The 22,502-nt window shown below is 41.4% G+C and overlaps 1 protein-coding gene across 3 annotated transcripts in view; it reads right to left on the bottom strand.

Annotated features, from left to right (window-relative positions):
- Positions 1-8,305: 8,305 nt before the first annotated feature.
- HMBOX1 (homeobox containing 1) overlaps positions 8,306-22,502 on the bottom strand; it is a 361,830-nt gene continuing 347,633 nt past the window's right edge. The window contains exons 6-10 of one of the 3 annotated variants that reach the window (XM_006884875.1): positions 13,866-13,948; positions 12,312-12,407; positions 11,166-11,257; positions 10,887-10,958; positions 8,662-9,196 (exon numbers count right to left, since the gene is read on the bottom strand). In XM_006884875.1, the coding sequence (XP_006884937.1) occupies positions 9,059-9,196; positions 10,887-10,958; positions 11,166-11,257; positions 12,312-12,407; positions 13,866-13,948 (481 nt within the window). In that variant the 3' untranslated portion in view covers positions 8,662-9,058. Of the gene's footprint in view, positions 9,197-10,886; positions 10,959-11,165; positions 11,261-12,311; positions 12,408-13,865; positions 13,949-22,502 lie in introns of all 3 variants that reach the window. The other 2 variants (XM_006884876.1, XM_006884877.1) reach the window with 2 other exon arrangements.

Genomic DNA, 22,502 nt, shown 5'->3' with positions numbered 1-22,502 from the left:
GGAAAAAGCTAGATAAGAAGAGGAAGGAAGCGGAATATGAGGGTGGCTGAAGCCTCAGCTGGGAGCCCTCGCCTGGAGTCAAACACTGGGACCCTCCACCCTGCAGGCACCACGCTCTTAGCGGATTCAGGCTGTGACAAAGGTCTTATGCTGAGCCACCATCTGGACCTGTCCCAACTGCTACTCAGGGGTCACTGAAGGATCCTGTGGAGCCCGAGGCAGGCACTCAGCTTCCCACAGACACCGGGCCAGTGCTGGGCCTGCCCCCGTCCCCAAACCCTAGCTATGGTGGGAAGGACAGCAGAAAGAATGAACTGGCCGAGCAAATGAGCCTAAACCTAGAAGGCTGTCTCAAAGTTACAGGCACGAAGAAAACACAAGAGGAGAAACAGGAAACTTGAACGTTCAATTTTAACATCTGCCTTCCCTATCCTCATAGATGTTCTAGACCCCTCAGTGCACTCGCTCTAGGTCAGCCTGTTCTTTCACAGTTATGGCTTTCCCAACTACACCCAACACCAGGGAGTTGGAGCAAGACATTCACCAGCACTAGATAACCAGAGAGGAAGCCAGCCAGCGTGGATGGGCAAGGAAGGATGCCGCGGCCATGGTGTCAGGACCACACTAAGGGCAGCTCACCATCAGAGGCTCACTGAACGGACAGCAGATGGCAATGCTACAGGGTGTCACGTTTGCTGTGGACAAAATGCCGCAGGCTGGCTCTTCCCGTGGGACCTGTTCCTGATGAATGCCCTGCCACGTGGACGGGACCACTGCAGATCCAGTCGCGAGGGAGGGTCTCCACACATTCCCGCGCCCAGCGTCAGCAACAGCTTCCAATGCTCTCTCAGCCCTCTTCACTGTCATTTATGGGGACAGCATCTTTACTGTTGTTCTTTTAAGAATAGTATACCTCTTCTGGTGTTAAAAACATACAAACACCCATTTAATATGCACATTTCATGTGAGTACGTGTCTGTTTTCAAAGGTTCTGGTAGGCTGGGCTTAGCAGGGAAAGGTATGGGTTGGGTTTTTTAACTTTTTCAAGTCACTAATGTGTTCTCTGGCAACACCTGAGAAGGGAATTCCTTCCAACTCAAGTCCTTTCGGAGCAGCACCAACCCTTCCACAGCCCATCTAATACTCTGATCCCCGAAGTGAGAGCTCATGCGGGAGGCTCGAACTGCAGCGATAATTCTATTTTCTTTGAAGGTAAGCAGATAATCACAATGTTCTGCTGGCTGTTCTGATGCATGTCTCACAAATCACAGCACTGTATTCATCTAGGCAGATCTCAGAGTCTCTAATCTTAAGACATCCTCTAAATTCTAATGAAGACACTTAGTTATCCTCCAGCAGTGGGAAAGTAAGAGCAAGGAGACTGTAGACCCCGGTACAGGTGTGCAGGAGGGGTGGGCTCAAAGCTGCTTTTAGATCCTAAAGAAAAGCCGTGCTGAGCGAAACCTGTCAGCAGATTCTCCGTGACCTTGCACAGGTGCTGCACATGCCACTGCTGCAGGAATTTGAGGAGGACAAAAAAACTTGGATCCCATGGCATAAGCAGCTTTCCCAAACTTTAAAGGGCTAAATGTTTGGAGTAGGGAGAAGAGTACAATTATAAATAAGCTGGCCACCTTAGTATTTTAGAAAATGAACTTTTTAGCCAGACACTGATGGATTTGGGCAGGTTAGGCCTCACTGGGGAGGCAGGAGGGCAAGGCAGAGAGGAGCAGTTTTGTACAAGGAGAAGAAGTCAAAACAAACAAAAGGGCCAAGGCTGGATTTTCTCAAGCAGCTACTATTCATCAATCGTGGAATGTCCAGTCCTGGGAAAGAAGGGGCTCCCGGACCAGGCTGACCCAGCACGGCGGCAAACCTCCTGGGGGCACAAGGGACCTTTGGCACTAAGCAGAGGTGCTGGTGTACTTGCAGGCTCACTCTTGATCAAGCAATTAAGCAAGGACTTTTGCAAGTGGCAGAAAAACCAAAACTCTACACATAACTAGAGAAGAGCTAGCTGGGGGACTCAGGAGCTACTATCCCATGTGACATCTCAGGGTGCAGAGGGGGCTCCCAGATCAGAGGGCCAAGTAGGGGGTGGAGGTCACATGATGCCAGCATGACACCAGAAAGGAGGGAAGGGGAACTTGAAGTGTGGGGGAGACCATCCCCAATACCCAGGAGAGCTGGGAGGGGCACGCAGGATAAGAGCCTAGCTTGAGAGAGCTGGGGACCGCCCACAACAATGAGGTGAGAAAAGTGAGGGAAAATTCACCAGTGTCCTTTTGCTATTGAAACTTTAGGATGTTGCAAGCATCAGTGTTCCACTTCTGTCACTTAGGTGATTAAAGCCGGCATGTGTAAAGCTTACTATTACACTGCTGCTTGAGAAATGTTTTCTGATGATGGTGAAGGACATTCTTGGTTATAACCAAGCCACAGTCTGAACATTCTAGGGAGTTCAACATTCAAGCCCGTCTGACTCAAGTGAACACGGGGGCTGGGGCAGAGAGTCTGACTGGATTCGGCATAGAGACGGAGCAAGCTGGAAGTGGCTGGGAAAGGTTTCACATACTTCAGCAGTCACCAGGGTGGGAGTGGGGGGCCACAATCAAAGGCTCCCATTTAGAAGCTGAAATAAGTCCAACTCTAATCTCTCTCTCACTTTCGAGAACACGAGCACCATGTCATTATTTCAGTTTACGGAGCTGCTGTTCCAAATGTTCTTGGGAGCAATAGTACTAAAAGGGAACAGGGAATGGGAGACGTGCCATCTTCAATCACATAAAGGACAGAAATCCTTTTAATTATGACCATGCCAATCCACATCTTGCTAAAACAGCTAATTACATGTCAGGAGGACACTCAGAACAATTGTCATTATATTTTTATATATTCCGTCTATGCCACCCCCTTCAATTACCATGGTTACAATTTGAAAAGATTCAGCCAAACCTTCATTTTATCACAGCCGCACACCAGTGTGAGTGTGAGAGCTGACTACGGCTGTACAGAGAGAGAAGTGAGCGTGGGGTCCAGGGAGCCAGCATCCCTGGATGTCTTTAAGGGAGAGCAGGGCAACATGTGGGCTCCAGAGGGGATGCTGCCTGGACACCCCGGAGGGCAGGCTCGGTTCCTACACGGCAAGGGCGATGCTGGGGTGGAGACCTGAACAGTGCTATGGAAAGGGACAGTGGGGGAAGGAAAGGCAGCACTGCCGCCCAGGGTACAGTTTGTGTTTGTTGTTAGGGAGCTGGCTAATGAGATAATGGGTGTGAGCTGCACTTGGTAAACTGTCAAGTGGTGTGAAAAAGCTAGTTAGATTTCACTTGAATAAAATCAACTATATTTAGTTTTACTCACTGCCTGGTCCCAATTGTCATATGAATGAGAAGAAAAAAAAAGACAGTTAATGGCTCTGAACATTTGTGAGCCCAGGGCACCTACTGCATGTGTGAGATGCTCGCTGACAATGAGCCGTGGGTCTTAGATAGTGAGGTGCACCTGGATCCTCTCACACTACCCTCGCCTTGATTTCCCTGGCCCTCAATTAAAACAAACAAACAAAAAACCAAAACCCCACCACAACAAACAATGTTAAAAGAGACTACATTTCTAAGATTTCTCTATACTGATACTTCTCATCCTCATCAAGAAAAAGACAATGAAGCCAGAACAGAACTTGAGGCTCTTGAACGGACATAGTTAGGAGCAAAGTCGCACCGCAGAAAAAAGTGAGTCAGTATCAGCCCTCTAAGAACCAAGAACAGCAAAGGACTTGAGCTAATAAATACAGAGAGTGAAGAACAGCCTTTCTGAACATAACCTGTTTGTTAGAGAGCCGCTTCTGTAATCAGAAAACAGACTTGCCGGCTTGATGTATTTTAAAGGCCCTTTCCACCACCTTAGTACTGTAATTCTCTGTAGAGTGACAGAAATTCTCTCTTCTAAAGTGGTAAGTCATCTTTTGAGACAAACAGTATATAATGCAGGAGACCACATTACAGAAACAGGAAGAGCGTGTACTCCCACCAGCACATTACCGCGGCCTCCTGAGAGGGTACCTTCCTCAGCAGAGCTGGCTGGTCATAGCTGCCCCCTCTGGAAAACGTTCCATCCTTGTTATTGTGCAATACCTCGAGGTGGGACAACACGGGTTTCAGCAGGCAATGCAAATCTGACGGTGTGGAAAGAAACGGGACTGAATATGGCTGACAACTCATCCCCAAATCCTGAGTAAAAGATCCTTGTTATTTAAAGGGCACAGAGAAAAGGAATGCTTTACACATGTAATTCCCACCCTCATCCCAAGCAGCCCCACCCCCCGCCCCCCTGAAGGCTGGCCAGTGTGCCTGACTTTGACTTGGGAAGTCTTAACAAATAAATCCGGCTCAGTAAAGCTATAAATGGATCTGGCTGGTCTCAATGCAGCCCCAATGAATACAGTAGTTAAACGTTACTGTTAACCACCACAACAGAAACTACCAGCACGAACATGAGAGGAAAATCAGACAAGTTAACACAGAAACCAACACACAGTGCACGGGCTCTGTGTTGAGCGCTTCTCAGGACAAAATCATCAACAGCAAGAAAAATTATTGCCTAAGAATCTGCTGAGACTCACTGGAGGGGAATATTCTGGTTTTTCTTCACACAGTTAAAGACAAAAAGGAATTTTAAAAGGCAGAGCTATGACTCAAATGGGAAGACTGCTTCTAACCAAACCCTTCTTAAAACCAAAGAGAGAGTAAGGACTTGAAGTTCACATTTTCAGGATGGGAATATAGAGGGAAAATGGACAGTACCACGGTCATGGCGAGCAAACATCGCCGGCCAGTAGGGTGGGCAGTGCCTGTGAGATGGACCATGCCCACCCATGCTCGCTTTCAGAAGAGATTCTGGTCAGCTCAAAACCAGGACGTGGCTTTGGAGCACAGAGGGAAATGGAAGAGGAGCCATTTACAGAGAGAGAGAGCAGGACTGGAGATTCCTCATTAAATCAAGTCTGTTTCACACTTAGTGTCTGTGACTGGAATTCAAGAGACAAATTTTGAAAGCTAACGTGCCCTAAAGACAAAAGGTCAAACCGGAGACATGAAATAACTATATTAGTGACTCTGTTAAGTTGGCTGGTTGGTTTTTAAAAACACAGTTGGACGCCAGGACTCAGTGGACGTGCTGGTGGGTGACCTGCCCTCCTATCTACAAGGAGCTGGAACTGCAAATTTCAGGTGGTCATCTCAACTAAGTTGGGGTGGAAGGTACTTTGGAGCAAGCCCCAGGCCTTCCACCTTGGCGCCTTCTTCCTGAGGGCTCCTCGTAATGCAGGTGAGGGGCTTTCCCACCTGTGACCACGCTGGGATGGACACAAAACCTGTGAGAAGGTGGCAGGGCACCACAGTTCCCAGAGGATCAGCACTGTGAGACGGCCTTGAGAGGGGAGTCAACACTGTGAGCTTTGCTGAAAGAAACCAAGATGCCTGCCTGGGAGTGGGTGGCTCCAGAGAGTCTCAAGGATAGTAAGTGTGCTGCGTTGTCCTCCCCTGATGCTACGGTTACCGACAGACAGGGAGATGATGTACTGCGATGCTCCATCTTTGAAAGGTCCTGATGTCAAAAACATAGCAAAGTCACACATCTGACGAATTCAATTAACACACTGACGCACACTTTTACATGGACAACCGTGCTTAGAAACACATTTTTCTTTTCAATTGTTTATAACTGCCATATGAAATTGAGCGTCAGTCGTTGATGTCGAATGATGTTCCTTTTTTCATTAATTAAAATGTGCAAGACAGCTATAGCCGTCATTTGTGGCAACGTGTTAATCTAATGAAGGTGTCCTTTTAAACTAATAAAGGGGCAAGGGGATAATACATATGAATGGCAAGGTTACCACACCCCACGTGTTTAAAAGTCTTCTTCAAATAGGAAAAAGTAGCCCCTGAGTATGTCCTTTGGGGGGGCATGAAGGACAAACATGATGAAAGAACAGGGCAGAACCACCAAAGGGCATAAAACAAAGTCTTAAGAGCCTTTTTTTATTATTATGTATTTTTAGGTAAAAAGCTGTTTAGGGTTTCTAACTTAATTATGACCTCTAAAACCTGAAAAACCTGCCCTTCAAGAGGTTAGAAACGAAGCAGTGGCAACTCTATGTGCCATTATGACAACTGAAGAGGGCCTTTGACAAGACTCGGGGGCGAACAGGGATGGGATACTAGGTATAAATTCAGGTCTAAAAGAAGTAAACTTATTGATGAATAAAGGAAAAAGTAAGGCAGTGGGTCTTTAGAGCAGCTAGCGGCCTTCTCTAACCAGAGACGGGGTCTCGGTCCCCTCGTTCCTATACGGGCAGGAATATTCCATCAGTTTTCTGGTACTATCTTCATAGATACTGACCTTTTATTCTCCGAAGCTTTTTTCTTCCTCTAGAGATCTTAAAATAATGAAACCTTTTCCTATGTGGTAATTGCTCTATTTCTTTAGTAACTACAGCTGTCTTAACAGTTGGAGTCTGTTCCTTTAAAAAGACCAGCAAGAACAAATGACAGTCACAATCTTATCATAAGGAAGCTATCAATTATAATAATCTCCTTACAATAAATCATGGATGTGGCTTGTCAAAGAGTGTAATTTTTTCTTTTTCTCTGCTTCCTGATTCAACTGAGAATAAGCAGACAAAATTCGAGCTAAATGAAAAGATACGGTATGTTATACTTTTTCTAACTACAATACAAGGAAAATAAAGATATTACAATCTCCTAATAGAAATAAAAAGTAAAAACAACAACAACAACAACAAAAAAAACCAACCCCAAAACCCAAGAAAGAATACGTGAGAAGGGATCATTCCTGAGATTAACAAATGCTACTTTTGAATTGGTTGGTTCAAGTAATACAGTAAAATAGAAAAGACTATTCCACTTTACTTCAATTCTTGAAGTCAGAAAAAGCACACACGTTTCCCCTTGAAATCCACGGTTGAGAAAAGGGCCAGGCCTGCATGCAGGTCTCTGAAGTTACAGACACAAACAAGGTAGCACGTTCAAGTCCCCCCAAAGACTTTGCCTCATAACGACTCTAGCAGGATAAACAGAGGAGGAGAAGGTCGAGACAATGTCTACCACATGTGGAGTTTACCAGCTAAAAATTAGCAGATAGTCAACATCTCACCAAATTGAAAGGGAATGTTGAGGAAGGTCAGAACTCTCTCTCGATGGTTTTTAACCGAATACATTCGGTAGGAGGGGGGGGTGGAAAGGCGAGGAAGTGGCACCTTCCTTCAATCTTAGAAATGGTTTTCAGGTAATAAACAGGATGACAGATGCCCTACTTATTAGCTAGCCCCACAGTCTCCTTTAGCCAAGGCTTCATTATTTGGAGAAAGGAGAGACGGAATGAGGCAGAAATATACAGCACTCCACTCGTGTGTCTTCCAGACGCACCCTCTGCTGCTGCATGAACGCTGCCTTCTCTTACCCACAGTGACAGTGTGTCATTTAATCGGGACGCCGAGACATCATTTTCATACAAGGCCAGCAGATGTAATTTCCTTTGATGCATGAATAGTTCATCATTTTGCTACTCAATGACAAGGTGATCACAGGGTGACTTTATAACACAAGTTCACTGTTTGGTATTTTGAGTTCTCAAAATGAAAAAAGGATTTATCAAATATAAATATCTTTAAAAAGTAACAAAAGTGCTACATATGTGATCAAGGAAAAAAATTCCATTAGTTACTGCCGCTTAAAGTAGATTAAACTTTACAAATATTACCACATCCATTATCAATATGGCTTCCAATTATTAAATAAATTGCCTGTAGCAATATAGCTTTTCACACCTCTACAAGGACAGAGTAAAGAGAACACCAAAGCAGTCCCATCCCATTGTGTCTCACACCGTCACAATGTGAGTGGTGAGCGTCCCCTGCTTTTTTTCGGCTCCTATTCAGGCAAGTATTTGCATTTGTGATAGTCAGTCAGCATAATCCCACTACAAGGTCTTTGATCAACCTCGTATTAAGGGGGTTTCAGTTAATGGATACAGAAATGCTAAGTTGATTCACTCAGGTTTGACATTAGTTCCAACCTTGAAAGCCTTGATTTTTGGGGAGCAGGAAAAGTGGACCCACACAGGAGGCAAAGGAACATCTCTGATGACTCCTGGACTCTCCAGGCAGGCACTGGCAACTGTGCCATGTGATCTGCAGTGGTTCTGAGAATTGGACTTTCGTACCCATTACACAGTCAGCTCATCGTTTTTCCAATACTCTCAAGCTGGGTTTTGTTCCTTTATGACATTTCCTTTCTTTTTTTTTTCTTTAAATCATGGTCCCAAAGGCAGAAGGCAGTATTTTATCAACTAAGTCACACAGCTTGTGAGCGGAAAGGATGTCTGTGTCAGGCATGTTAACATCAACCAAAATCTGAGATCAAGTTTTCCCATTGACATTCTTAGCACAGCACCCAAAGAAGTATAATCTAGCCACAGTATGACTATAATGAGGCACGGCTTATTGCAGCTGGAAATCAATTCTCCTCATGCTGAGGTGGGGATGCTAGTGTTCCTTTTACTCTGTGAATACTCCCCAAATGGTGTCTGTCAATCCTGTGCCACACAACCTCAGCTTGCATCCTACCAGTCAGTCTTGGGGAAGGAGGAGGGGTTATAGATTAGTGTTACATGACTCTAAAGGTACCCAAGATTTCACACGTAGCCTAATATTGGAGAACTGAGGGCTATCTAAATACCTGGAAGCACTTTCTTGGAATGCTAAGACAGAGCAGCAAGATTTTCTAGCCTCAGGGGCTGGGAGCGAGAAGTTTGTTTGTTTGGTTGGTTATTATTTACTGGGAATTAATACTGAGAGAGTATATGCAAAGGCTGAGGGCACCATGCCATCTTCACAGAACAAGACTCTAACGGCTAACTGACATACAAGAAACTGCAAAGTTATACTGTAAGAACACATGTTAAGGACCGAGGAAAGTCTGCTAAGGTGCTACATCTAAAACTAAGTTAACGTCTTGTGTTTATCCCTCCCTGATCAGTCGTCATCCAGGGCCTCTGTCTTGATTTCGCTGGCCCCTTGTCGGGCCAAGGCCAAGATCGTGTGGTTGACTGCCGCCATTTCCACAGCTAATGAGATGGGGTCTTGGTGGTCACTATGGCTAGTGCTGTCATCCTAAATATATAGAAATAAGAAATAAAATCTCGTTAGTGGATTGCAGAATTCTCCGGCTCACAGAAAGACATGCTGGGGAGTGAGAGGAAGCACAACATTCATGGGAGGAAACCAAGAAGGGGAGGATGTCGTGACAGGAATGAACTGTATTTAAGTAGTCACTGAATGGATAGAGGCCCAGAGACTCCGAGTGGACAATTCCATAATTAAACGCACTATCACGTTTTTTTCATACTGAGAACTTTATTCCATCCTAACGACTGCTAGTGGTGATGACCAAACTTGGCATGAATGCTATAAAAACCAACAATTTGGGACTCTGTTTGAAACAAACAGAGGACTAGTTCTTGAAGGTCATGTAAATGAGCTCTTAATTGGTATTCTTTCAATCAGCTTTTCAGCAGTTAGGATCTATCTATTGAACTGAAGAAATGAAAAGAAGTTTACAACTGTAGACCAACATAGTGTGATGACCAGAACTTAGTTAAAAATGCACTCTTGCAAAAAAGAAAAATAAAAAAGGAAGGTATTTTCAATTATGACAGGTCAAAGGTGTAACCGCCTGAAATGCATGTGGGAGAAGCATGGTGTTCTCCCACTGCAAGGCAGCTGTGTAATGACAGTGGCAGGTATTTTAGTTAGCAGGCAGTGTGAAGCACTCCTTCCACGTACAAGCCCAAGGTGTTAAAAAATAAAGCTGTGAAAGGAAACTGGCATTTTGGGATATATGTCAGAGATGGAAGATGGTGTTACAAATAAGGGTAAGTTTCTCACCTGTCACATCTTCAGGGAAACTCTGTGTTAAAGAACTCTGAAAGAGTAAGTCCCTGAGGGGGAAAAAGTCTTGGATGTGCTACTCTTAGGGCATCTGTGAGAAAAGATGGGATGGACCCAGCTGGAGAGGAAGACTGGGAAATCACAAGACTGCTTCCAATTATAGAAGGACTTAAAGGACATCCTGTTGAGTGAAAGGTCTGAGCTAGAATTTAGCATCCTAACAGGAAGAAAAGTTAGCTCTTAGAAGTGTGGGTCCCATTTTACTCTCATTTTCATAGATAAGGCTTCATAGTTAATTTATAAAGGATCAGTGTAGAAATGCAGCAAACTTGCAGTGTTTGCTTGACCTGGTGGACAGAAGCTCCAGAACAGTCAGGTGAAAGAAACTGGGGACAGTACTAGGTCACAGTGGGCTGTACTGGTGAGCTGGCTAGGGAACAAAGAAAGGGGTGAGCACCTGGGAAAGACTGGGGTCGAGGCCACGGCTTCTCTTCCTATTCCAAAAGGAAAGAAATTTCAAAGCCTATAAACACATTGAATAAATCTGGGTGGGTGTTAGTGTGAACACTAACATTCTTAGTAATTATTCCATCCAGTGGCTACAATTAAATACGATTTCCAAGCAATGAGGAACACATCATGGTGAGAGGGCAAGACATGCACGTATTTGCAGCGATGAAAGGATCTGTGTCAGCGTGCCAGGGAAGACTCTGGAAGAACCACTCATCTTGGCACGAGGGTTCCTACGGCAATGGGGCCATAGTGGGTGACTGGCCATTGCGTCCTGTATTGGTACATGTTTAGGAATGGATTACAGCTACCCAGTTGCCCCTAGATTTCTCAAACATTGAGTGTGTGTGTGGTGAATGGTGTAACTTGCTTGTTTGGATCAGATCCTCCTCTCTTCTTCTACCTTCTCTGCTTCTCTGCCTCCCTCTGAACTTCTTCCCTCCTCCTCCTCCCCATTGCGTACTTGCCAAGTATCCTGTTGTATGACAATAAATCCATGTGGGTGAATAGCGATTTCTCACAAATTCAAGAGGACAACTAAATCTTACCACATTCCCTTCAAATTACATGAAAAGCTATCTAGACCCATGAGCAGAGTGGAGGGACATTAGACTGCTTCTCCTCCCCCACCCCACACGGTCCCATCCACTCTGTAACCGAGAGCCTCCGCTCAGGTGCTCACCTGCTCTGAGTAGTCATTTCCGTCGACGTCATCACTGTTGGAATGACCTCCTGGACTCTGTACATCTATCCCATGACTCTCCAGGATTGCTGCTTCTTCGAAAAAAGCAAATGGATCCCTAAATTATCTGTTACATTACTATCATGCTGAAATGGCAAATTAACTTTTGTTGCTGAGGAAATGAAAATGTAAATAAACAAGGAATTCCTCTACTTCATTTTTCTCTTAAATTGCAGAAAGAGGAAATGCAATCGCATACAGTTCAGGGAGACACGCTTTTGCCATTGTGGAATGCCCACTGCTCCCTGTGTGAGGCTGGAGAAGCTGATTGTTAGGTGTCTAATCAGTATCTGTTAACTAAAGGGCTATCTGGTCCTGGAGACCCCAGTTTTGAAGGGGTGTGTATTTAGTATTTGGGAACAATAAAGAGTAACAAGAAGTAATTTGACAAGTAAAATATAATCATAGAACGTCACAGCCAACCCCTATGTTGCAAGGAGGGACTGGTTCTTGAAGAGGGAGGTTATGCTTGGGAGGGTGGAGGGACAGGACAAGAGAGGAAGACCCTCGATGAGATGGATTGATTCAGTGACTGGGGTAATGGGGGTAGGTGTGTCAGAAAGAATAAGGTTGGTTCAGGATTGAGCAGGGTTCAGAGCTGCTGTACATATGGCTGCTACGAGTCCCAAGTGATTCGACAGCACATAACAACAATAACAAACAATGTTTTGCTTATATCCTACCTTCTGTCATGTCCCTTGTCTATAGCCTCTTTGGTTCCAAGTTCTTTTATTTAGATATTTCTTAAATTCTTAGTTATAGGCCAGAGAGAACACAGAATTAGCTATCATATTCCCTCTATCACACCCCTGTCAGTTTCTTTAGCGCTGTTACAGAAGTAATCTGCCTAGGGCCACCTAAGCAATTTAATTTTATATTTTAAAATATGAAGAGCAAAGAGTTTTATAAATAACAATGTTACTATTATAGTAATACAAGTAGGATAATTAAAACTTCTCTTCATTCATTAAAACTAATTTAAGATTACTGCTACAAACATCTAAACCTATAGTGTCTAAACTGCACTCTTAACTCCAAGCCCTGTGGCTGCTCCGCGAGGAGAAAGCAGCCGCGCTGGTACATTACCGATATTGGCTCTCCTCTTGATCTCCTTCCGCCTGTTGGCAAACCAGTTATATACTTTCAGGGAGGTAACTCGTTCCAGATCAGACAGCTTTTTGCCTGTAAATGTATGCAATAACCTTTAGACAGTTTATATACATAACCTAAGAATAAATATGTTTCAAGGGCTAATACTCCATTCTTTAAAAAAGATTTCTTCCTAGCATTACCTAGTATGAGGCATAAATTCAAATACGAGTAAATGAATAAATACATTAATGAATAAAATACCAGCTTCTTGACATGCTTTAATTTAGGAAGCCCTTCACATTAAGGAATTTCACAAAGCCAGTCTAAACTGAGTATCTGAATAGAGTTCATTATCAAGAAGGATTCAATTGATTAGGATAATTCCAGAAGAACATGATCATCTCAGTCAGGTTTCCAGATAACTGCAGTTTACATCCATTTCTAGGCCTTACAGTAAATGTTTCTTGCTGGTCACTGTCATCATCAACTGTCCTAACTATGTTGGACAATATAATCTATGTTGAGTGGCAAAAATGATCATACTACAGATTTATTACCTTTTATTACACTGTCAAAAATAAAACTGATGAACATTATGCTTGCCAATTAAAGTCCTACCTCTACTACTTCCCATTGTCCCTGTCCTTTTCCATTTTCAGCTTTTAATCTACAGAGGGCTGTGAAATCAGAAAACAAGTTTGCATGGACTGGCGGGTACAGGGTAGCATGTTTGCTAGAATTAGTTCAAGCTCCTGTATGGCTTCACGGCTGAAATCCGGAGATGGATGTTCTTCATTAAGGGGCTGAGTTCATAGGATCTAGATTGCTAGAATTCTGATTTAACGGTTAAGGGAGGACTAACTGCTGTTTGACCATTAAAATAACCAAACAAATGGAGAGCAACCTGTATCCTGAGAATGGTTTTTGCTAATAAAAATTAGAAAATATAGGATATTAGTACATGGAATAAAATATGTATGAATTGCTAAAATGTCTCTGTTGACTTGCATGGAAACTGTAAGATAGAATTAAAAACAAAATTCCTCACTTTTCCCTAGATAAGCAGAAGTTATCCCAGTATGTGATGAAGACAGAAGGCAAATCCCTCCCCACAAAAAAATCCTTCCCCAAAGAAAAACACAAATTGTATAATTTGTAACAAGTAAAAAAAAAAACACACCCAACAATTCAATCTTTTATTAACATTTAAAATTATTTTAAACTATAAAGTTGGTGCTTAATTTATTTATTTGTATTATAATTCTGTAGAAAGAAATCTATATATTCCTTGAAAAAATATCAAAGCATCACATCCTACGCAAGGTGACTGCTTGGAAAGTTTGTAAAGTGAGGACTGGATTTTCAATGTCATCACAGTTTCTCTGACAAGTACTGTTTGAACTGAATAGGGCACTGACAGCCAGCAGAAGACGGAACAGATTGAGCTTGAAGCGCCAAGGTGTGAAAAATAAGATGAGATTCAGTGTCCTGATGCTGGTTTGTAACTGAGGGCTCCACCACAGAGCAAAGCTGTGTGGGCTAACTCACCTGGCTTCTGTATAACTGCATTGCAAGCATTTGCAATTTCTTCTCTTTTTGCTTCATCTGGGTATTGATTCTCATTGAAGTAACTGTAAAGACAACCAATAAAATAAATGTACACAGTGTAGTCCCCCCTCCCAAAAATGTACTATTAATAAACACTAACTCACTGAAAAATATGATGCTTTAATTAAAGTGTCTAGACCAGGTTGTCCAAAGGAACTTACCGCGATGATGGAAATGGTCTTTTCGGTGCTGTGCAATATGGTTGCCATTACAAAGGTGTGGCTGTTGAGTGCCAGTGTGATGAAGAGTGGAACTTTTCATTTAAACTAAATTTAAAGTAGCTACATATGCAAGGAGAGGGTCGGCAAAGGAGAGAAACACCTTTAACCAGGTGGACTGATAGTGACTGCTGCACTGGGCTCTAGTGTGTCAGGAAGTGTGATGACGGCATAGCGTAAAACAAGGTTCAGATCCGCTGTTCAAATCATTGCTATGGGTCATAATTGACTTGACAGCACCTAACAATAACACATGACTAGTTACTATTATAATATACATCCCAAGTCTAGCCACTGATGTGCTTCATAACTCGGGAGGGATCAGAGAGCATTATGCTAAGTGAACAAACTCAGTCCCAAAAGGACAAATAATGTATAAGACCATTACTGTAGAACGAGTATGAGGATCCAAGGGAGGGAGAGGAGTGTAGAAGCAGAGGGATAAGGATGTGCAGGGGTGAGGGGAGGATTAATCATGGAGTTGTACAATTTGATAGGTGGAGGGAGGGGTGGGTTAAGGAAATGGGAAAGATCCAGTGTGAGAAACAATATATAAGAACTTTCTAAGTAAAACTAGTATAAGATAAAAAAAATTATATAGATAGATAGACAGATAGATATAGATATCATAAAAACTTTTGTAGGTATGGCTGACTGAAGACACAGAATTGTGTTACTTACCTGAAGCACTAATACCAAGATCATGTTTATTTTTTAGGATTGTATTATTTGTACCACATGTGTCCTATACCAACACAATGGCAGAATGAACTACTTCACATCTACATGTATACATAGCTTTAAAAAAAGTCTTTTAGAAATAAATTACCGCTCTAAGGATTGACAACAGGGATCTCTACGACAGATTTCAAAGTAAGAGAAATTAAAAAAAAAAGTTTATGTGGAAATACCATTTTTTACTTTAAAAAAATTTCTATAAGGTTATGTGGACAGAAGCTGCAAAAGTGCACATCAAGTTGTGAATATCAACCACTTCATTTTAAGGCAAAAACATAGTGGAAGAGCTTAAAAACATTTTATCTTTTCAATCTTTCATGTATTAAAGAAACCCTCAATTTTATAAAGAGCACTTATTAAAAAATTACTTTTATGAAACCCATCCATACAAAGCATTACCAGAACTGAGACTTTCTGTCAGTTAAGAGTTTAAAAGGGGGGAGGGGGGACTTAGCAATATAAATATCATGTTGTTGTTATGTGCCATCCACCTGCCTGAGACTCAACAGCTCAGCTCTGAAGGCTGCCCTATTCTGAGTCAGTCTCACTGACTCTGACACACCTACCCCTCATGACCACATTAACTGTATCAATCCATCTCATCCAGGTCTTCTTCTGTGCCGTTTCTCCATGGACATGAGCACGTCTCTCCTGACCACGTGCTCAAAGTATGTGAGACGGAGCTGAAGGTTATTAAAAAATGGCTAGAACAACACATCAATAGAGAGCTGTTAGATATTCAAGCTGGATTCAGAAGAGTTTGTGGCACAAAAGATTATCACTGCTGTTGTCAGACAGACCTTGACTTACAAAATACCAGAAAGATGTTTACCTGTGCTTTATTGACTAAGCAAAGGCATTTGACTGTGAGAATCCTAGAGCACTGAACTGTGCTCGTGAGAAACACATACAGACCAAAAACTTGGAGTCTGAACAGAACAAGGGAGTAAAGCATGGTCTCAAATCAGGAAATGTATGCACCAAGGTTTGTTTCCTATCTCCAGACCTATTCAATCTGTGTGCAAAACAAATCAGTCAAAAACTTAGACAATATGAAGAATAATGTGGCATCATGATTGGAGGAAGAATGATCAACAACTCACATGCTATGCAAATGACACAGCTTTTGCTTGCTGAAAGTGAAAAGCACTTGAAGAATTTGCTGCAGAGTATCAAAGACTCAGTATGGGTTACATCTCAACATTAAGAAAACAAAAACCCTCATCAATGGAAGTTGTCAACAATTTAATATTACTTGAAGTTACAATCAAGATCCAGAGTAAGAGCAGCCAAGAGATAAAAGGAAGTGCTGCATTGGGGAAAGCTGTTGTCAAGAACCTCTCCAAAGTGCTAAAGAGCAAGGATATTCGTTTAAAGACTAAGGTGCACCTGATCAAAGCCATGATGTTTTCAATGACATGCTCTGCATGTGAAAGCAAGACAATGAATAAGGATGACGAAGCAGAATGAATGTCTTTGAATTGTGGTGCTGGAGAAGAACACTGAATATCTCATGGACGGCTAAAAGAACAAACAAATCTGTCTGTCTTGGAGGAAGTATAAATAGGTGCTCCTTAGAGGCAAGGACAGTAAAATTTCATTTCGCGTGCTCTGGGCATGTTGTCAGGATGTACCAGTCCTTTGAAAAGGACATCATGCTGGGAAAGATTGTGGCTCAGAGAAAAAGACGACGACTTTCCACAAGATAGACTGACACAGTGACTCTACAGAGGACCTTGAGTATATCAGAGATGGTGAGAATGGTGCAGGATAGGATAAGGGTCTTGTCTGTTGTTCACAGGGTCACTGTGAGTTGCAGTTGACTCCACAGCACCTAACAACATCACACTTTGGTTCTGAAAATTTTAAGAGGGAGTGTTCATGTAAAATTTTATTCCTAACATCTTCTCAGGGGTCTGTCTCTACTCTATAATCTAGCCTTTCCTACTCCCTCATTATTCCTGCCTATACAGGTGGAAATTTACCTCAGAAAACCACTGTAGGCTTCTATCTTTGGAAGCCTCATGGTAAGAAACTGCATTGCAATCCCAAAGGCATGTAGTTTGAATCCACTAGCTGCTCTGTGGGAGAAGGATGGGCAATCTCCCGTGCGGGTAAAAGCCTCTAAACACCCTCTGGAAGATCAGTCTGAGTTGGTTCTGACTTGATGACATATAACAAGTACCACTACTGGTCTCAGGCTACCCATTACCAAACTAGTACTTACATATGAACTGTTCTTTTCAAATGTAGAAATTCTGTAACTTTACTAACAGAAGAGCATTGTTAAGCAAGTTAATATCTAACCCTATATAAAAACTTAATGACCACTCTCGAGAGAGATGCAGTTTTGGAGGGGAATCTCACTGTCCTCCCAGATCTGTAATAAAGTGCTTACTGATATTGCAATCCATCTGTCTTCCTGGCAATTGACTATGGAAAGAAGCCCTTACATTCAGTAATAGCAGTACTAATGTAGTCTGTAGGGAGCTGCACTGCTGTCAAAAAGGCAGTATCCTCTGGTGATGTGAATTCACCAGTAGCTCCACGCGCCCTCTATGTGATTTCCAGCCTTCTGAAAACCTGCTGGAGGGTCAGCTATGAGTTGGTTCTGAAACAGTTTTGCTTCAATTTGCTAGAAGTAATGCATTCAGTCTATACTTCAGATTTTACTGAATCAGAATACAAATGTTTAACCAGGTGACGTGAATGCACATTAAATTCTGAGGCATATCCAGTTAGTTCATTCATTCAAAATTCAACAAGAAGGCAGATACTAAATACCTAAATAGTATGTGATATGCAATTTGGGTAAAGAAGAGAAACAGTTTCTGACTTCAGGGAGTTTACAATCAACTGGGAAGCTAGATACACATATACGTACTCTTATAAAATGAAATAGAGGCATGCAGAGTACTGTAATTGAACAGATGAAGGGAAGTTCAATGTTGTTTGCAGGAGCTAAAGAAGACTTCAGAGAAAGTGATATGTGAGCAGGAATTGAAGAAATGGAAGGGACTGTAAGGTGGAGAACAGGAAGAGCATTTCACACAACTGGAACAGCATGAGCCAAAGTAAAAAAAAGCAGAAAAAGCGTTGAGGAATCTAGGAACAGAGAAGAATTCTGTGTGACTGGAAAGAACATGGGCCTTATTTTAAAAAGTGGTATCTTGGCCTGGAAAGGTAAAATGAGGTCTGAACAACCTTGTCTGTTCTACAAGGAATAAAGACTTTATCCTAAAGGAAACGGGGAGCACCAGAGGTTTCCAACATACGCACACAGCTACTCATCTGTGCTTAAGAGAGCAAGGAGATCTTCAGCTTGAAGGTTCAATTCTTAGAATTTGATCCTCATGATCTTAAATTGTGGAAATGCCCTATACTCCTATCACTCCTTCATCTCTTTCTCCCTCTTCTTCTTTTTTTAAAAAAGTACTAGTTTTTCTACCTTGGATATTTTGGTCTTATCTCTTTCATTTCTCCTTTCTACAGAAGGAGAGTCTTCTATAGTAGGCCACATAAACAGTGTTCAGGGAAGAAACTTAGATTATCTAGCTTTCCTACAAATCCACTGTAGCTGTCCAGTCAATCTTGTTTTGCACAAAGTATCTTTTATTTCTTTTCTTCCAACTTTTTCTCAGGGTATCAAATATTTCTGGGCAGTTATGAAAGCGAGCCAATTGGTATCTTTGTAAAATTACGTTTTTTTAACCTTAACTAGGCCTAACTTCTGCTGGAAATGTTTTTACTATTTTCTAAACAACTGCCTTTCATAGGATCTCTTTATACTAAATTCACTGGAAATGGAGTTTAGGGCTGTTGTGCATAGGGTTGCTATGAGTCGCAGGCATCTCGACGGCACATAACAACAACAACAACAACAACAACAACAACAACAACAACAACAAATCCCAAGCTCTCAAGTTTTTCACAGTCACTCAATTTTTGCATAGGAGTTTATCTTCTCTTTTACCAAGAGGAATTTTATTTAGTAGGAATTTGATTAATTTTTAAGCTTCTCACTTTTCCCTGAAACACTGAGTATTCTTTTCGCAGCAGGGTAAGATATATTCTATTCCCATTACTTCTCCCTTTGTGTCTTCAATCTCATCCCTTTTCCTTAATTTCCTCAACTCTCTTCTTTTCCTTACCTATCTTTCTTATGTGTCCCATATGCAACTATGCTATTTTGCGGATTGTATAATGTATATTTTATTCTTGAGTAATATTTCTGAATTTCTAATATGTCTTACAATTAAATGTCAGTATATTTTTTCTTCTTATTAGTACATGAAAAAAGGTATCTTACAGTGAGAGCCATGTTAGATTTGATGGACTATGGTAATTGCTAAGAACTAGAGGGCAGCTCTATAGGTGTAGATTATATGAAATTGCACTGCTAACGCAAAGGTCATGCCTCTCTGGAACTTCAAATCCACTAGGGGCTCCAGGGGAGAAAGATGTACAGTCTACTCCTGTGTGATGTATAGCCTCAGAAAACCAATGGAGGGTCAGCTATGAGGCAGTTCTGACTTGATGACAATTAATTTTTCTGGGTATAAACTAAAATGACAATTTTTTATCAGTCACAGGTATTTTCTTCACCCTCTGGATTCTACAGTACTTTATTTGTTCCTCTGATATTCCTTTCATCTGGCATTATTGTTATCACTGTGTATCCTTCTTTCTTACTACAGTGAAAACCACTTGTGGGCACGGTGTCAAACCTAACATTCAGCATCCATGATAGTCCTGGAAAGTCAGTAACGATGGAGAGGTCTACTTTTGCAAGGATGTGAAGAGTATGAAATATGCCAGAAGAACAAACAAACCTGTCTCGAAGGAAGTAAAACCAGGGGGCTCCCTGGAGGCAAGGGTGACAGAACTTTAAAACTTTAACACTTTGAGCATATGACAGCAGCTGTCAGACGTGGAAAGAGACATTATGTTTGAAAAGGAAAATGTAAAATTGGAAGGGTCTTCATAAAAAGAAAAGAAGATGGCGAGCTCTGGAGGCCTAGTGGCAAGAAGCTGCTCTGCAATCCCAGAGATGTGAGGTTCGAATCCACCAGATGCTCTGCTGAAGGAGGGACAATCTCCTCCTGTACCAGTCAGATCTGATTTAACAGTACATACATTTAAAAAAAAAGCAATAAAAATTAAAAAAGAAAAGAAAAGAAAAGACCCTCAGATGGTTTGAACATGGCAGAATTTAAGTGTCAGGCTAAAAATAAAAATGGAGGTGGAAGCTCAGCTCAGAAATCCCTATGTCAGGACATCTTATGAAACCAAAACCCAGAAAATCCTATGTCAGGCCATTTTCCAAAACCAGAATTCAGAAAATCCTACGTCAGGACATTCCCTAGAAACAGAATTCAGAATTCCCATATTAGTACTTTTTCCAAAACCAGAAGCTTTATGCACCAATGTCAAACTTATCCATCAACCCCCTAAAATACACTTGTTAAAACCCCATACAAGTCCCCTTAACCCAAACTCCCAAAGCTACTTCCCTTGCTGAGTAGACCGGTGTGCAATATAAGCTTTGAGAAATGTTTCTTCCTCGGCATGGTTTTTAGCTTTGAAATGAAATCTTTCAGTAAGGATGCTATAGGACAGGCAGAGTTTCAATCTATTGTTCACCAGGTTTCTATCAGATCTGACTTGATAACACCTAACAACCACAATGCCAACTCCATAAGAAATTGGTGTTGAAAAGTGAATTTAGATTAGCTAGAAAATAATAGATGGTGTTTGTTGGTCTAGTGACTAATGCAGCAGAGCTATACAATTTTCAGATGGTAAATTAGAATTTTTCATTTATTCATGGCATATATGATCTTTTTTTCATTTTATAGAGTTAAAAGGTTTTTAAAATTATTTTTAACCTGTATTTTAAAGATCTAACTATATAAAATAAAGATGAGATTGGGGGAATAATCAGCAACTTTTGAAAATAAAGCTCAAAAAATGATCATTACTTCAATACAGTATTACATCTCTAAGATTAAGACTTAATCCTTTATTCTCTGCTAGAATCTAATTGTTTTTATAATTTAGAAATGCAGATCAAATGAAAATATGAACTGCCATTAAATGTGCTTATATAGCTCGAAGTGTGCATACTGGATTGTGAACAAGGATAACTTCAGGGTAAGGTAATCAATCATATAACTCTCTTTTATCTGTTTCTGTAATGTTTCATTATTTAAAAATATATTAAACCAATATCTATATATAACATAATCTAAAGTGATAAAATGACATTTAAGACACTTTGTAGTAAATAAGTAAAGGTAAAAAGCAAGCAAGGTTGTGTCATCTGCATATTGTAGTTTGTTAATGAGTCTTCCTCCAATCTTAATGTCACACTGCTTCTCCTAAGCTCTGCTTCCCAAATGATCTGTTCTGCATACAGACTGAAAAGGTAGAGAGGGTCAGGATGCATCCCTGACACACTCCTTTCCTAATTTTGAACCATGCAGTGTTTCCTTGCTCTGTTTTGAGAACACAAATGAACGAAAACCAGATGATCTGTGGGAAAATATCAAGAATATCGTTCATGAAGAATGGAAAAAGTCATTCCTAAAATGAAGAAGTAGTAAAGACCAAAAGGGATATCAGAAGAGACTCTGATTATTTCACCAGAGCACCGAGAAGCCAAAGAAAAGGGAAGAAATCAAGATGTTAAGGAGCTGGAAATAAGATTTCAAAGGGCTGACGAAGACGAAGCAAAATATTATCATGAAATGTGCAAGGAGCTAGAGTCAGAAAATCAAAAGGGCTGAACTCGCTCAGCATTTCTTAAGTTGAAAGAATTAAAGAATAAATTCAAGCCATGAGTTGCAATGCTTAAGGATGCTATGGGCAGAATATGGAATGATTCAAGAAGCATTAAAAGATGTAAGAAGTACACAGAGTAATTATACTAAAAAGAATTGGCTGATACAGAAGAATTTCAAAAAACAACATATGAGCAAGAGACAACTGGTGATGAAGGAGGAAGTGTAGGCTGCTCTGAAGAACTTGGCAAAATAAATAAAGCCCCAGGAATTGATGGAATACCAACTGATGTATTTCAGCAAAAAGATGCTGCCCTATATGTGCTCACCAAGCTGTGCTAAGAAATCTGAAGGACAACTACTTGGCCAACTGACTGGAAGAGATACATATTTATTCCCATTCCAAAAAAGGTGATCTGACAGTGTGGAAATTATAAAACAATATCACTAATATCATACATTAACAAAATCCTCCTGAAGATTGTCCAGAAAAGACTTGAAAAGTACATTAACAGAGAACTACCAGAAACACAGGCTGGGTTTAGAAGAGGTCATGGCACTACAGATATTATTGCCAATGTCAGATGGATCTTGGCAAAAACCAGAGTACCAGAAGAAGTCTATCTGTGTTTCGCTGACTATGCAAAGGTATTTGATTGTGTGGATCACAAGAAATTATGGCTAATTTGAGGAAAATGGGAATCTCAGAACACGTGAATGTGCCTATACAAAACCTATACTTGGCCAAAGAAGCAGTATCAATATGTTGTTGTTGTTGTTGTTATGTGCCGTCGAGTCGCCTACGACTCATAGCGACCCTACGTACAACAGCCCTAAAC

Source organism: Elephantulus edwardii, unplaced genomic scaffold (genome assembly GCF_000299155.1).
Source record: "Elephantulus edwardii isolate Elephantulus edwardi_28Jun2011 unplaced genomic scaffold, EleEdw1.0 scaffold00038, whole genome shotgun sequence".
NCBI lineage: Eukaryota > Metazoa > Chordata > Mammalia > Macroscelidea > Macroscelididae > Elephantulus > Elephantulus edwardii.
The sequence above is the reverse complement of the archived record's forward strand: the minus strand, read 5'-3'. Positions and strand labels throughout refer to the sequence as shown.